Source organism: Natrix helvetica, assembly GCF_964273705.1.
Source record: "Natrix helvetica genome assembly, chromosome: 1".
In the NCBI taxonomy this organism is placed as follows: domain Eukaryota; kingdom Metazoa; phylum Chordata; class Lepidosauria; order Squamata; family Natricidae; genus Natrix; species Natrix helvetica.
The window spans coordinates 283,910,530-283,928,131 of NC_138548.1; the positions used below are offsets into that span (position 1 = coordinate 283,910,530).

At 44.6% G+C, this 17,602-nt stretch overlaps 1 protein-coding gene across 1 annotated transcript in view; it reads right to left on the bottom strand.

The window, feature by feature from the left end:
- Positions 1-445: 445 nt before the first annotated feature.
- The window catches only part of MGAT4B (alpha-1,3-mannosyl-glycoprotein 4-beta-N-acetylglucosaminyltransferase B), a 146,327-nt gene continuing 129,170 nt past the window's right edge, over positions 446-17,602 (bottom strand). The window contains exon 15 of the mRNA XM_081943836.1: positions 446-1,869. Within this exon, the coding sequence (XP_081799962.1) occupies positions 1,846-1,869 (24 nt within the window). The 3' untranslated portion in view covers positions 446-1,845. The remainder of the gene's footprint in view (positions 1,870-17,602) is intronic.

A 17,602-nucleotide genomic window follows, 5' to 3' on the forward strand; every position in this document is an offset into this window, starting at 1 on the left:
ATCCATTTGAGGCCCAGAAGGTTTTTAGAAATAAAAGTGATGCTGGAAAATAGCTGTGTATTTCAGAGCATGCCAGTTTCCCATTTCTTTTAATTAAAGTAATGTCTTGGAAATATAAAACGTCAACTGAAACAGAAAGACTAGTGAATGGCCTAAAGATGCCTAGAAGTATACTGACATCCCTTGATGTTAAGCTGGGACTTCTAGATCTTTTTGACAAATTGGAGAAATCACCAGATTCAGACAATATTAACTTAAGAGTTTTAAAAGATATCAAATGTGAAGTTGCAGCTCTTCTCACAAAATATGTTCCAGGTCTTTAGAATCTTACCAAAAAAACTGAAAAGTGACCAATCTAAATGATTCAATGAAGACTGTTAGATTGCTTTGATTAAATTGGTTGAAAAGATTAGTAACTTTCATGTCAGATAAATGTTCTGCAATCCCCTCAGCCCAATATAGTAGATGAGATGGGCATTCAATTGGATCCAGCAAGGCTGCTAGTTAAGTAAGATTATGCAAATTCATGGCCTAGGAAAGATGAAGGTGAATTATAAATTATAAAAACATTTATTAGGGGAAAAACACCTATCTTCTAGTTTATAAAGGGTATTTTTAAGGAAGTAAAATGCCCAGTTTTGGTATGCTAATATTATTCGTATTGCACAGACACTGGCATGCAGAGGAAATGGCTAAGTTTTGCTTTTAATAGAAGTTTTCCCCCTTGCAAAAATATCTCTTGGCCATAGCTATACCTTCATGCAAAAAAGACAAATCATTCACATACTTATAATATACCTGCAAAATATTTTCAGTTTGTCAGATATATATATATATATATATAATGAGTGTATGTGCATTCACACACACGCACGCACACTCTTGAAAAAAACCAAATGTATCCAAGAATAAAAAAATACAGCACATGAAAGTAGTATAATGCATTCCAGTGTATAGTTAGAGACATTAGGTTTTTGATTTAAACTCTAACCCCTACCCTTTGAGAATCGACCTAAAGTTTTCTTCTTTTTTAAAATTCACATCAACCAGTACATTACAGATAGATGGATTTAAAAGGGTAAACTTTGCACTCATTCCCAAGGCATGAAGAAACCGGAGAGTTTAACGTGATCTGTATTTATGAAAGAGGCATGTTCAACCATGGGTGATTCTTGCACATTATTTCTTTCTTTTTAATCCCTGCCATTTGCCACCTCTGCAATTTTTAAGAATGGTCCTCCTTTGCATTTTGTTTTCAGGTGTAGACATAGCAAAGGTTACTTGAAAGTTTGGAGGTCGGGTATTATTACATCTTGATTCTTTTCCATAAGTGCTCAACTGTTGTCAAGTTTTCCTTTCATTAGCTTCGCATTCCATAAGCCTGCACTTCTAAATGTATCTTTTAATGATCCATTCTGGATTAATGTTCAGGGAGGAGGAAAGTAATATAGGAACAACATGGTTCTTATTCAAGAGAAAAAAACCAAACCTTCTATACAGAAAGTTCATCCCTAGAGTCCTTATTTGTTTCTATGTTTGTGTTCTAGCTGCAAAGGCAACTGACTGTAAGGTAAGCCAGCAATGGTGCTTCTTGTAATTGAGTCCCAGCACCTACTGTATGTGTGAAAAAATCTTCTCTTCCTCATTTAAAAATGGTAAGAAAACTCCAAGGTTTTCCCAAATTTCAACACAAGATATTTCATCCTGTTCTTGGGGCAGGAGGTGCTCTTTACTCATCTGGCTTCGCTTCCTTAGTAGCCCACTCCTTCTGATGCATCTTCACTGTCTTAGAAGAATGGAAGAGCTAGAATGCCATTGGATATATTACACCCTGTATTTCCAAGATCAGTCCGCTTTTTTCAGGAATATCTAAAAAGTACATGAATAGCAAAAGAAAACTGATCAGAATTCAGTCAATCAGCATTTTGGCTTATAAATTATCTTTCTTACAAAAGCGTAAGTTGCATAACAAAACTACTGTCCAAATTAGAAGTTATCTCTTTCTGTATGATATGGAAGGATGTCATTGTCTGATGTCGTTACCGTAAACCCTAAAATAGATCCAAACACTGTTTGCAGAACACGCTGAATCATAAACTATGATTACAAGCCACAGTGGTTGTGTTCACGTAACCCCCCAAATGAAACACACAATGGCTTAATATGAGGCCCTGATTTACTTAAGGCCTTAAAATGTAGCGTGTTGCTGACTTTCCAAAGTTTTTTTTATTTGTTTCATTTATTTAACATGTAAAAATTCAACTTCAATCAAACAGTGTGTTATCTGGGTACAATTATTTTTAGGAAATCATAATCAAAAGGTTTACAATAATATTCATCCCCATAATATTAATTCTATAATAATGATAATATTTTACTTGTCTAACAAATCTTTATAACATTAGTCCTTTTTGAATCCCCATATTTCTAACTTCTGTTTTTATTACCTAACCCAGCAATTCTCAACCTTCCTAATGCCGCGACCCTTTAATTCAGTTCCTCATGTTGTGGTGACCCCCAACCAACGCTCCGTCATGCCCCTCGGCTCCAGTTGGCTTGGAACCCAATAACCGGAACCCAATTTCTCCCCCCTCCCTCCACCACACATATAGACTCCCTATTTTTTTTTACGTTTGCGTTTCTCCTACTTCCCTGCGTGTGCCTGCGTGTGTATTTGTGTGTGTGTGTGTGTGTGTGTGTGTGCGCGCGCACAAGAGAGAGAGCGACACAGCACGCTTTAGAGCAGTGGTTCTCAACCTTCCTAATGCCGCGACCCTTTAATACAGTTCCTCATGTTGTGGTGACCCCCGACCATAAAAAAAAAATTCATTGCTACTCTATAACTGTACTTTTGCTACTGTGATGAATCGTAATGTAGATATTGATATTGGAAGACTGCTATCATATCACCCTTAAGTCCTTCTTTTCATTCAACCAGACATACCCAGTTCCTGCAACTGTTCTTTATATGTTTGAGCTTCCAGTCCCCTAATCCTCTTGGTTGCTCTTCTTTGCACTTTTTCTAGAGTCTCCACATCTTTTTTATAGAGGCAACCAACATCTTGTCTGTTCCTAAATTTTGGGTCTGAAAAGAATCACATCCTGGAGGCTGGACAACCTCGGCTGCTATACAATCATACACACACATACACAGAGACACACAGTGGCTTTATTTCCACAGCCTCCTTAACTAAGTTGCCTGCAGCTGCATTCCCAAACTTGCTTACCCTGCCTGGATGGATCTTCAACCTGGTTTGGGGTTGTTTGCAGGAGTGCTCTTAACCTTGGTGGTGGTGGTAAGCTTAACCTTAATTTATTGGGCAAACGTCGTGCATTGTTTATTTTTAATTGTTATTTATTTATTTTTTAAAAGTTTTTTATTTTCTCTTTCAAGTTCATTCACAAATATACACGCTAATAATTACCATTAATTATATCATTATCATTAATCATTAATCATTATTTTCTTATAAATATATAGAATATAGTTTGGGTCACTTTCTTGCCACCCCATTTTATTTTGCAACAACCTTACTCCTTCTATCTTCTCTATCTTCCTTCTCTGCCTTCTTCTTTCCTCCTCTCCTTCCTTCCTTCTTCTCCTTTCCTCCCCTCCTCCTCTTCTCCTCATTACCCTCTCTCTACTTACTTCCCCTCCTTTGCTTCCTCTGCTTTACCCTTTCTTCCTTTCCCTCAGGAGGAAGGGAGGAGCTCAGTGGGAGGAGCTTCCTGGAGGATGGCGGTCAGCCTCTGAGCTCCGTGTTTTCACAGGGCTCTTTTTGACTGGGCTGGGTTGCTGCTGGTCCTCTATACGAACTGGAGGACCACGAACCTACCCAATGACCACCCTGGCTTATTTCAGGACCCTAGTGGTCCCCCAGGGTGGCCGGACGGCACAGGAGAGTGGAAGAAAGGAAAACGGCGTTTTTGAAAACTTGTAGTGAGCCGGGAAATGGCGGTCGGCGTGCGGGCGCACCGGCTTACTCCGGGAGACTGCAGGCTGTTGGAGCTGCGTTTTGGCGGTTATGAACTGTTCACGATCTGTTCGACTGGCGTTTGCGGGCGCTTTTGTAAGCCACGACAGCTGCGACAGCCCGAGGTGAGACCAGCGACGCCCTGAGCGGCTAGCGACGGGGACGCGATGGCGTCCCACACGAGGGAAGGCGGAGGGAGGCAATGGCGGCGGTGGCGGCCCGGAAGATTATCGGGGGCTCTAAACATCAGTTCCCCGACCCGCTGGACCCGCTGGGAGCCCCGAGCCTACCAGAAGCCCAGTGGAGGTCGTGTGAGGTTTGAGCTGGGCTTGAAACAAACATCGGAGATCGCCGGAGTCATTGGAGGGCGCCGGAGGCCGGCAGAAGGTGTGGAGTGAAGAACAGAGGCCAGCTGAGATGGCGCGGAGGCGACGGAGGCGACGCTGGGGCTTGGAAGGTTTGCGGGGAGCCGTCGACTCCCCCCCCCGCCCATTACGGATTATCCGCTTGCCTTTGCATAGATTTTGAGATTGGCTTAGCCCCTTACCACCTGGGGCTTGGAAGGACTGCGGGGAGCTGGTGAACCCCCCCCTGCCCGCTATGGATCATCTGCTCACCCTCTCACAGATTTTTAAGAACTGCCTAACCCCCTACTATTGAGAACTGTAAATCATAGGCTCTACCTATTTTTTAGTCATCTCTACCTATTTCTTTAGTCACCTCTCTCATCTTGTAATCTTGGTTGCCGTTCTGTCATGATTTTTAACGGGTAGACTTATTTAACACTTCTAGCACTCAGAATCGATCTTTAGCCCGGTGTATTTACCATGTATTCGAGGTCCGACCTTATTTTACTGCGGGAGTCCCCCCTCTCACAGGCATGGCCCTCCGCCCTTACAAGGGCCCACCTCGAGGACGGATGCATTAATCCAGAGAGGTGGAGGAAGAGGAGGTTTAGGGGTTTTTTGTTTAAATGTTTGTTAAGTGTTTTAGGGGGATCCAGGGTGGGGGGTGGGGGCAGCCAGACCAGGAATGGGGGCAGGGCCAGGCGAACAGGTGGGACTGGGGGGGAAGAGAGCGGAGCGGGGGAGGGGAATGAGAACGTTGTAGAGGGTTCCTATATTCCAACGGTCGTAGGAAGGGGTGGATGCGAGGACAGAAGAAGATCTTGTAGTCGGTTGGGAGACCGTGGGCGCTGGATACGCCTGGTCGTTTGTACCAACCCTCGCATTCTAGGTGGTCAGGGTTTACAGAACCAGGGCATGAGGCTGATGTTGTGTAACGCAAGGTCCGTGGTTAATAAGGCCCCCCTCATCTACGATTTGGTTTCTGAGGGGGAGCTGGACCTTGCAGGGATCACGGAAACCTGGTTGGGCCATGAGGGGGGTGTACCCCTCGTGGAAATGTGCCCACCAGGATACCATGTATTCCATTAGCCTCGTGCCCGGGGTAAGGGTGGCGGGGTAGCGGTAATTATACGGGAAGGCCTGGCACCGAGAGAATTCGCCGTACCTCAGATATCCGGGTGTGAGTCTCTAGGTGTGAGATGGGGCCCAGGGAGTCAGTTGGGCCTGCTGATTGCATACTTGGCTCCTCGCTATGCATCAGCGGCCCTGCCAGAGCTCCTCGAGGTGATTGCGGAGGTGGCGGTTGAGACCCCCAGACTATTAGTTATGGGGGACTTCAACCTGCCATCGATGGGTGAATCATCCGAGGTAGCTCGGGAGTTCATGGCTTCCATGACAGCCCTGGACCTGACCCAAATAATTCAGGGCCCCACACACGAGGGAGGCCACACGCTGGACCTTGTTTTTATCTCTGGTCGGTGGAAGAGTGATCTGGGAATAGGGGATTTGGTTACTACTCCCCTGTCATGGTCAGATCACTCGCTTCTCCGTCTCAACTTCCCTTCCGCTACCCCCCATTGCGGGGAGGCGGAACCAGAAGATCTTAGATGGTTCCGCCCCAGGCGACTGATGGAACCTGATAGGTTCCAGACGGAGCTTGGGCCACTGCCTGTAACCCTGACCCGCGCCTGGATGGAGGACCTGGTGGTCGCATGGAATAGTGCGGCGGCCGGGGCCTTGGACCGGGTTGCGCCCTTGCGGCCTCTCCGGTGGCAGCGAACCACCCTGGCCCCTTGGTTTACCGAGGAGCTGAGGGTGATGAAGCGTCACAAGAGACACCTAGGGAGCAGATGGAGATCCTCTCGCGCCGAATCTGACCGAACACAGGTAAGAGCCCATTTACGGACCTACCTTGTGGCACTAAGGGTGGCTAAACGTCGATACTATGCCACTCTTATTGCGTCTGCAGAAAACCGCCCTGCCGCCCTGTTTCGGGTGACCCGCTCCCTCCTTTCACAGAGGCTGCGGGAAGCCCCTTTACAGGGTAGAGCAGAGGAATTTGGGGAATATCTGCAGGATAAAATCGCTCAGATCCGGAGCGAATGGGTTTCCTTGAGTGATCTCGGGGAGATACCGGTGGAGAGTCTTGAGGTACCATGCTGGGAGGAGTTTGACTCTGTTGCCGCCGAGGATATGGACAGGTTACGCGGGCGACTGCGGGCCACCACATGTTTATTGGACCCGTGTCCCTCCTGGCTTGTACTGGCAGCCTGGGAGGCTACACGAGACTGGCTCCTGGGACTAGTGAACGCCTTGCTGAGGAAGGGGTTCTTACCAGCCGTCTTGAAAGAGGCGGTGGTGAGGCCCCTACTTAAGAGGCCTTCTCTGGACCCAGTAGAGTTAGCCAATTATCGTCCTGTCTCCAACCTTCCCTTTTTAGCGAAGGTTGTTGAGAGTGTGGTGGCGCAACAGTTCCCTCGACACCTGGAGGAAATTGTTTATCTAGACCCGCACCAGTCCGGTTTCCGGCCCGGGCACAGCACTGAGACGGCTTTGGTCGCGTTGGTGGATGATCTCTGGAGGGCGAAAGATGGGGGTTGTTCCTCCATCCTAGTCCTATTAGACGTCTCAGTGGCTTTCGATACCATCGACCATGGTATCTTATTGCGTCAGCTGGAGGGGATGGGGGTGGGGGGCACCGTGTTGCGGTGGTTCTCCTCCTTCCTCTCCGGTCGGACGCAATGTGTGTTGACGGGGGAGCAGAGGTCGACCCTGAGGCCGCTCACGTGTGGGGTGCCGCAGGGGTCGGTCCTCTCACCTCTCCTGTTCAACACATACATGAAACCGCTGGGTGAGATCATCCGAGGATTCGGGGTTGAGTGCCATCTGTATGCAGACAACACTCAGTTATACATCTCTACTCCGAACCACCCCAACGAAGCCGTCGAGGTGATGTCCCTGTCACGATGTTAAAAAGTTTGCTAGGCCTGAACTGCCTAAACTGACACTCAAGAGTTAAACTAAGAAAGCTTTATTGCGCAGGTCATAAAACAAAATGTTATCTGAAAGTGATTTATTGCGCACGCGTCACACATTCCAAAATTCCTCTCTTCTTTGTTCGGCAGCCAACTTTGGCAAACGTAGCTTTCATTATCAAAATGTAACCAATTAGTTATTTTCTGTTTCATTTACTTTTATTATTTTATTATTAAAGTTTGTTTATTAATTAGAATACTTTAAAGACTTATTTTTCTCAATATCTCAAAAGATATGCGGAAGGGAAACAGCCACGGTCCATTGATCTCCAACAGGGTGTTTTTCCCCTGACAACTTGGTAGCAGAGTTTTGGTTTTGATGATACCAGCTGAGATGGCTACAATTTATGGCTGTATTTTCTCTTCGTGCTATCTTAAGATAACCGACTAAGCCTAATTAGCAATGTCGGAGAAAAAGAAAAAAAAGAAAAAGAAAGACGGGGCGAGCACAGATGGATCAGCTTCCTCTGACAAGGAGGCTCCCTCGGACACAGAGAAGCAAGATCAAAACGTGCTTCAGGAACAACAAATTCCTTCAGGTGCCGAGCCAAATATGGGAGAAGGAGCTACAGGACGCGACATCCACGAAACGAGGTCAGTGGTTCCTCCTTCTAAAATATCTCCAGGAGATTATGAATTTTTGGGGGCCAAGCCAAAACTTCCCACTCTGCCAGAGCCACTCCATTCCCAGACCCTCGCAGATTATCAAACGATTGATGAATGGCAACTGCCGGCACAAAAAAAATCCTCCCACGCAGAAAGCAGATTTTATGAAATCTCCCCAGATGAGCAAGAAATGCAAAGCTATCTAGATCAAATAGAACTGTTTGAAAAATATGCTAGGGAGGCGAGAGTGTGTTTTGAAGAGATAAGGCAAAGTAAAAGAAGCTCCCCCACTCCCAAAATGTCTGAGGACGCCATCTTGTCTTCTTCAAAACAACAGCCTAAGACACACCCCACAGAGTTCATTGGTCAATTAGAACAAAGAGACATGTACACGTCACCGAGGTCACGTGGTCCCTTTGAGTCAACTGAACTTCCGCATACGTATAGAAAGGAGAGGCAGCCAAAAAAGTGAAGCTGCACTGCCATCTGCTGGCGGAGAAAAATTATTACAGCAAAAGATTAAGCAATTGGACCAGATTTTTAGAGATTTGTCTATGAGTTTTACAGAAGCCCAAACTTTGCCCCCAAAGGTTAAGTCTTCAACACCCCCTGGCGGTGCGGAATTCTCCCTAGATGGAAAAAGGCAAAGCCAAAGGCGAATTCGAGGAAGCCAATTTGATGTTGCCACGCAAAGGCCAATGATGCAACCCCAGCATCCCCTGGTTCAACAACCAGCTTTGCAACCAGAGCAACAAATTGTTCCTCAGCAGGTATTCACAGTCACCCCCTTGACTGGTGAGTCCAAATTAAAGGAGTCAGGAGAGAATTATAAAGCCTGGGTCAGTGAAATTGCGCTCTTGCTTCGAAGAGAAGGCACATATTCCATGGTTTTTGATCCTCCCCGTCAACCCTGGACACCTGCAATAAGAAACCTCGGAAACAGAGCAATCACGACTTTACTCATGTCAATGGAAATTGAGATCCAAGGTATCTTTCCACCTGATGCAACTGCCCAAGAAATATGGGCTATTTTGGAAGATTGCTACAGGCCCATTTCAATTGAATCCTCATGTTTGCTCATGTCTGAGTTCCATGGTTCGAAGTTGAAACCTGGTGAACGAATTGGTGGACATTTGACCAAACTGAAAAGAATGAGAAGTGAATTGAGACAAAATGGCCATGTAATCGATGATATCCAAATGATTAGCATCATCATTAACTCATTGAATTATGAATGGAAAGATGCTGTTGCAAAGATTAACTACGTGCCTATTGCTCAACGCACAGTTAACCACGTTTGCAGACTTTTAGTGGAAGACGAAGCTATCAGGTTAGCTACCCCACATCTGCAACGACCTCCAGTACCAAAGGCTCCAGCCAGACGTCCCTTCCGAGGAAGAGGCTACGCTCCAAGGATGCCAAAGTGCTACACCTGCAACCGTGTGGGACATGACACCCGGGATTGTCCCCAACGAGTTCCAGCTCCCGCCACGTACCAGCCCAGAGGAACAGATTCCAGAGGCAGAGGTGGAAGACAAGGTCGTCGTGGTCCAAGGCGTGATCCACAAGCTCCGCTTGCAACACTGGCCATAACCAACGTTCCACAACCTGATCCAAAGTTCGACAGACGTCTTTTGTGGACTTTAGATAGTGGAGCAGCTGTATACGTTACCCACAGAAGGGAACTTTTCACAGAGATGGGCGAACCAGAGCCCGAGTATCGAGAACTGTATTCCTTCACCAACCACACTTGCAAGGTTATGGGAAAAGGAACTGTTTACATTGAAGAGCTCGATACACACATCCCTGATGTTTATTACATACCTTCAGCAACCAGTAATTTGCTTAGTCAAAGTCACTTGTCTAGAGAGTTAAAGTTCCAGGTTCACCACCTCGAAAAAGCAAGTTACTTAGTTAAAGATGGTGATATTGTTGCTGAAACCATGCTGATTGGTGGTGTTTATTACTTAAAGCCAAAGCCTAAAGGGCAAGCACAGGCAAGTATGCAAACTCCAAAAAGGCACAACGCAGACCCAGAGAGAGTTGTCCCAGAGAGAGAAAGCGTTACTGTGCCAAAGGCTCCTAAAGCCAACAAACAAAGAAAACAAAAACAGATTGCTCAGAGCAAGCCTGAGGGTCCTCATGAAACTGTTAATGTTGAGAATTCACTAACTGGTAAACCTTTGCATTCCAGGTGTATTCACAAGTGGCACAGAAGATTGGGGCATGCCAGTTTCCGTGTTCTTAGAAAGATGCCGGAGTTCGCAAAAGGTTTGGATCTAAAGGGGTGTAAGGTGTTTTTGGATTGTGCAGTTTGCAAAAAGGCTAAATCCAAGGCGGCTGCAATTCCCAAACACGCTACACGCCTGTCAACACGCATTTTTGATTTGGTACACACTGACATAGTGGGTCCTTTCCCACCAACACTTGGTGGCAGAAAGTATTTTTTAACAATTGTAGATAATCATTCTAGATATGGATTTGTATATCCTATGAGAGAGAAATCTGAGACCTTTCAGATCTTTAAAGACTTTGCAGCGTTTGTTTCTACACAATACCAAGTTCGCATCGCCAAAATCCAGAGTGACCGTGGTGCAGAATTCATGTCTCAGCGTTTCCAGGACTGGATGCGTAAGAATGGAATTCTTCATCAGACATCTGCTCCATATACACCGGCTCATAACGGAGTCGTAGAAAGAAGACAAGGGGTTCTACAAACCATGATGCGTTGTCTTCTAGAAGATGCCAATCTCAGTAATGCATACTGGGGTGAAGCAATCAAATATGCAAATTACATTGTCAACCGTACTTGGAGCAGTGTAATCAATCAAACTCCTTTCTACATGCTGTATGGCTACAAGCCTGATCTCAAGAACCTCCATATTTTTGGTTCATATGCTATGGTGAACACTCCCTTAAGTCAAAGAAGAAAGGGAGGTACAGTAGCAAAGAGACTGAGATTTATGGGTATTGATGATAATTCAAAATGGTACAAATTCATTGATACTAAACATGTGATTGTCATTTCACAATCTGCTAATTTTGAGGAAGACATTGACTGGTCCAGGATTCATTCCAATGATCCTGAAGTTTATTTTCCTAGAGATGGTGTTCCAGATGCCACGCAGCCTGATGATAATTCGCAGGCAGATATTCCTTCTACCAGTTCTTCACAACCTGATGTTCCGTCTTCGCAACCCGCGGATGCTGATGCTAGCGACGAACATGAGGACGAGGATGATGATGATGAAGAAGAAGAAGACTGGTCTGTTGTTCCTAGATGCTCCAAGAGGGCCACAAAAGGAATCCCTCCACAACGTTATTCATGGCAACTGACAAAAACACCAGTACCTTTGATTTGCAACGTTACTCTTCCTCCAGAGACATTCACACAAATCAAACAGCTTCCTGATTCAGAACAAGACAAATGGTATGATGCAATGCAGGATGAAATGGACAGTTTAAAGAAACTTAATGTATTCACACCTGCAAAACCTCCAGCAAATAAGAAAGTCATTGGCACCCGATGGGTCTACAGAATCAAGAAGAAACCAAATGGTGAGTCTTTATACAAAGCCAGACTGGTAGCTCAGGGTTTCGCTCAACGTTATCCTGAGGACTACACAAACACTTACTCACCAACAGTCAGAACTGAAAGTGTAAAAATTGCTTTAACCACTGCAACTATTCTTGGTTTAGAAGTTTTCCAATTTGATGTGGACACAGCTTATCTACATGCAGACCTAGATGAAGAGATCTACGTGAGAAGCCCTCCAGGATTCCGAAAGCAAGAAGGGGATACCTGGTTCCTGAACAAAAGTCTTTATGGTCTGAAACAGTCAGGTTTAATGTGGTATTTATGTCTTACTGACAAACTAAATTCAATGGGCTTTATTAAGTCCGAAACTGATGAATGCGTGTTCACAAAAAGATCTAACAATGCATATGAGATAATTCTTGTTTATGTTGATGATATTGTTTATATTGGTCCAAATAAGAAAATGAGTGAGATTTTTGCCAAAAGTTTGCAGAGATACTTCACACTAAAATCTTTAGGACACATTAGCACTTATTTAGGTGTTCAAATTGAAAAGACACAGAAGGGGTTTAGTCTTTCACAAGAAGAGAAAATTGACCACATTCTACATCATTGCAACATGAAAGATGCTAGCACAACAAAGACACCCATGCAAACAGATTTTCACAACTTAACACATGAACCAAGTCCTGAGTTCGAGGATCAAACACTTTATCGTTCAGTCATTGGTTCACTATTATACATTAGTAGTTGGACCAGACCTGACATCGCACTTAGTGTTAATCTTTTATCACGACACGTAGGTAAGGCAACACAATTTCATTGGTCATGCATTAAGAAGTTGTTGAAATACCTGAAACACACTAAACACATGAAGTTATTGCTAGAACCAACACACACTGATCAACCAAAGTTGATTTGTTTTGTTGATTCCGACTGGGCGAGCGACAAGAAGTCACGCAAAAGCACTTCTGGTTACATGATGTTCCTAAATGGTTGTCCTGTTTACTGGCAAGTGAGAAAACAGAGTTTTGTTTCATGTTCATCTACTGAAGCTGAATATGCTTGTGTTTCAGATGCTTGTAATTCTCTAACGTGGTTTGATGCTTTGATCACAGATATCTGGACACGTCCGATTCGACCAATCACCGTGATGGAAGATAATGTATCTGTTGTTTATATTTCTGAGTCACATTTTACAGGTTCTAGGTCCAGACACATTGACATTCGTTATCAAAACACAAAGCAATTAGTTAAGCAAGGTTTTGTTAAATTGCAATATGTTTCTACACATGATCAGATTGCAGACATGCTTAACAAACCACTCGCCGCAAATCAACACGAATATCTGCGAAAGAAGATGTGCCTTAATTGATGATTTGATGATGTCAGCCCAGACTAGCAAAAGAAGGGGTGTCACGATGTTAAAAAGTTTGCTAGGCCTGAACTGCCTAAACTGACACTCAAGAGTTAAACTAAGAAAGCTTTATTGCGCAGGTCATAAAACAAAATGTTATCTGAAAGTGATTTATTGCGCACGCGTCACACATTCCAAAATTCCTCTCTTCTTTGTTCGGCAGCCAACTTTGGCAAACGTAGCTTTCATTATCAAAATGTAACCAATTAGTTATTTTCTGTTTCATTTACTTTTATTATTTTATTATTAAAGTTTGTTTATTAATTAGAATACTTTAAAGACTTATTTTTCTCAATATCTCAAAAGATATGCGGAAGGGAAACAGCCACGGTCCATTGATCTCCAACAGGGTGTTTTTCCCCTGACAGTCCCGGTGTCTGGAAGCCGTCCAGGTCTGGATGGGGGACAACAGACTTAAGCTCAACCCTTCCAAGACGGAGTGGCTGTGGCTACTGGCACCCCACTTTAGCCAGTTTGCTCCATCTCTGGCCATCGGGGGGGAACAATTACCCCCGGTGGATAGGGCACGCAATTTGGGCGTCCTCCTAGACTCCCGGCTGTTGCTGGATGATCATGTGACGGCCGTGGCTGGGAGGGCGTTCCACCAGGTGCGCCTGATGCACCAATTGCGCCCCCTACTAGAGCGGGACGCCCTTCGCACAGTCACTCAGGCCCTGGTGACTTCCCGCCTTGATTACTGCAATGCTCTCTACATGGGGCTCCCCTTGAGATGTACCCGAAGGCTCCAGTTGGTTCAGAATGCGGCCGCGCGGACAGTTATGGGGAGTACCAGGTACTCCCATGTAACACCACTTCTGCGCGAGCTGCACTGGCTGCCTGTGGCTTTTCGAGTGCGTTTCAAGGTGTTGATTGTCATCTTCAAAGCGCTCCATGGCTCGGGACCTAGCTATTTGCAAGATCGCATTCTACCCCATACATCCCTACGACCAATCCGTTCACACAGGGAGGGTCTCCTCCGGGTACCTTCCGCTAGACAATGCGGGCGGGCGGTGCCCAGGAGTAGGGCCTTCTCTGTGATGGGCCCAACCCTCTGGAACGAACTCCCCCCTGATATTAGAACTACTGTTGATCTCCGCTCCTTCCGTAAGAAACTCAAGACCCACCTGTTCCGACTAGCCGGCCTGGCCTAATTGTAATCACAAGTACAATCTATTACTGACCTTCCTGGATGGCTTTTTAAAAATTGTAAATTTTGGGGTTTTAATTTGGTTTTAGACTGTTTTTAACTAGTAATGAGTTCGGGTATTATACAGACCGTATGTTTATGTTGGTTGTCTAATGTTTGTTGTCCTGCTCTGTTGTTTTTATATGTACTGTCTGTACACCGCCCCGAGTCCCTGCGGGGAGAGGGGGGCGGTATATAAATTTAATAAAACTCAAACTCAAACTCCCTCCTCCTCCTTCCTCCCTTCTTCTTCCCCTATCTTTCCTCCCCTCCTCCTCTCTTTTTCTCCCTCTTACCCTCTCTCCTACTCTTGAATCCCCTCCTTTATTCCCTCTGCTTTACCCTTTCTTTCCCTCCTCATCTTTCCTCCTTTCCGTTGTTGCTCTTGCTTATTTACTTTCTCTGATGGGTTCTTGGGGTGGTATTTCAGGAAACCCAACTTTATATTTTCATACATATCATTTTCTCTGTTACATTTTATTTCTAATAATAATTCCACTTGTATCATTTTTTTAGTTGTTTACTTGCATTGCATTTTTTTTCTCTTTTCCTTTGTGCATGGTTTATGGTACTTTTAGCAAGCAGGTTTTCATTGTGTGAATGGGGCCAATTCGGGCTCCTGAGCTTGGCTCTTGATGACAGGCCGGTTGTGGATTTAGATATAGTTAAAAGTACCTGGCAGAGGCATGGAAAACATAGCCGCACGCACGCACCGCACAATTACAGCTTGGAGCAGGACCTAAGCCCCTTCCTCTCTCGCAGGAACACTTTCCCTCCATTACGAAGTCTCCGAGGCTAATTGTATGGGGTGTGCGTGCACACCTATGTTTTTTATGGCGTGGAGCCACGGAAACGCTCTGCGCGGCCATTCCGGAGCCCATCCGCTGGGATTTCAAGGAACACGAGGTGGAGTCTAAACTTTAGAGTTGCGTTGGTCTCAGCAACCCCTGTGAAATGGTCGTTTGACCCCAAAACAGGTTGCGATCCACAGGTTGAGAACTGCTGCTTTAGAGTCTAAAGAGTTAAAGAGTTCCGGTGGTCTTAGGCAACCCCTGTGAAAAGGTTATTCGACCCCCAAAGAGGTCGCTACCCACAGGTTGAGAACCGCTGATCTAACCATTGGTAAAGTAAGTCCCATGTCAAGGAATATTCAGTTCTTTCTTTTTCCTTAATTGTAAGCATTAATCTGTCCATTTCTGCACATTCTAATATTTTTTAATTACACTCTCATCTGTCGGGATCTCTTCGCTTTTCCATTGTTGTGCAAATACAATTATGGCAGTTAGTGCATGTAAAATCAAATGTATATTCCTTTTGTTATACTTTTCTGACGGGATGCCCAAGAAAAATATTTCTGGTTTCAAATCTATATGCTGCTTCATCATTTTTTCCAACCAACCAATATGTATTTTTGCCCAATATTTTTTTGCTTTTGGGCTTGTCTACCACTTATGATAATGCGAACCAGGTGTCTTTTAGCTGACCTGTCTTTAAACATTTTTGCCAATCTTGTTGGTGAAAAATGCCACCTGTAAAACATTTTATATAAACTTTATTTATATGCAGTTGACATAGTTAATTTAACATTTCTATCCACAATTTCTGCCATTTATCCAGTTCTATGTTGCTGACTTTCCTATAGTTGTTGTTGTTTAAGTTATGGGGTGGATCTCAAATTTTGTCGTATTAAACTTTATGGTATTGTGACTATAACAATAAATCAATAATAAACTATCAAGAGCAACTTGATAACCCCAAGTGTTATAATCTTATTACTGATATTATTAAATTCACAATAGTTGTTGAAAGAATGAAATCTTCTCCAGCTGCGTGGGGGTTTTGCATGCATTCCAAATGCCAATTCCCATCACTCCAGTCAGCTGTCTGGATATAATGGAATTGAAACATTGCCAGGAACACGAAGGGGAAGCTGCTGCTGCTGAAGGCAAAGTAGCCTCTGACAACATGGCAGCTGATGAGGCTGCACCTAAGAAACGGTGCACTTCCCCTGAGCACAAACTACTGAGTGTAAATGCCACATGGTGTGAGCAACCAGAATTTTGTCCTTGAAGACAACATTCTTTCCTGCCATGTTCCTGATTGGCAATTCAATAAGGATTTTCAAAGTCAAGAAATAAAGACAAGGGATATTCTTGTAAACTATAGTCATAATGACCCAATGGCTTTAGTGACTTCATTGGATGAAATGGATCTTAGGATGCTCTTTCTAATCTCAAGCAACATCTGGAGAGCTTTTCTTGGAAAGCAAAACAACTTTCTAAAGCAGAAACTGGATTCCTTTTTGCTGCAGAAGGATGGCAGTTGTGTCAGCTTTGGGAGCTTCCAAGGCCTGAAACGGGTAGAGAGAGGAAGACTGGAAAAGGACTACCAAACACTTGAAGAAAATGTGGCTGAGGTGCCAAGGCAAAGAGGACAAGGGCTTCTCCCAAGACACTAAACATCTTGTTCTCCACAGATGTAAGGACTTGGTGTGTGGTGGCTCCTGAGCAGGGTCTGCCTGCTACTCTGGCCACCCTATGCCTTTATGTTGGTGAAAGAAGCTGCAGAGCAAGAAGTAGATCAGAAGTGATTTTGAGCATGTTGTTCCTACCAGCAGCTTTCCAAAGTAGTGAGCGCAATATCATGCTCTCTTTCTGGCTTCAAGGAAGTCCCCCTTTCTCCTCCTGATCAGCTCTGTAGCACAGGCACCTTCCCTGAGAAACAGAGCTCTAGGGAAGCTGCACTCCCAGTTTTTCCACCTTTCAACTTCTGGCCACCCAGAAAACTGGGACACCACCCCTCTAATTTCCTCATGACCACCCATGGAGTTATGACCTACACTTTTAAGAATCCCTGGGTTATCGCATTGTATGAGTAAATGTGAAATCTAGTAGATTTTGCTATTAAATCTTTCTTCCTAAATTATGCCTGTTATCATTCCAGGTAGGCTGCATTTTGTAAAATAAGGAAAGGAGCAAGATTACATTTAACTCCTTGGAGGTTCAAATTCATAACCATTTAAAAGGTGAAATAAAATTTGGTCTATGAATGCACCAACCAGAAACATCTACCTACAGCTGTAGAGAATGTCTCTGGACAAATATTATATACCAGTTCAGTACACAGAGATAGTTTTCAGTTATTGACAATAATTGGGGCCAGAATTTCCACTGCTAAGTGACACTATCGTAAAATGCAATATTGCGTGACTGCATGGTTTAGCTGTGACAATCCCAACATTTCCCATTGCTGTTCTTAAGGGAGGACGGTGGGTTGTTAAATAAGTCCCAGGCAGCTTGCAAGAAGGCCAGCAGTCCGACAGTGCTGGAAGAGCAGTGGGGCTGGGAGTTGCTTCTGCCAGGTGAGGGAGGCTGTGAAGAAGAGTAACTTGTTACTTTCCCTGCCACGTTCTCCATTAACTAGCCAGCAGGGAAAGTCAAGGCAAATGGCAATCACATGACGCTGCAACATCAGAAGTGCCAGCTGATTGCCAAACATC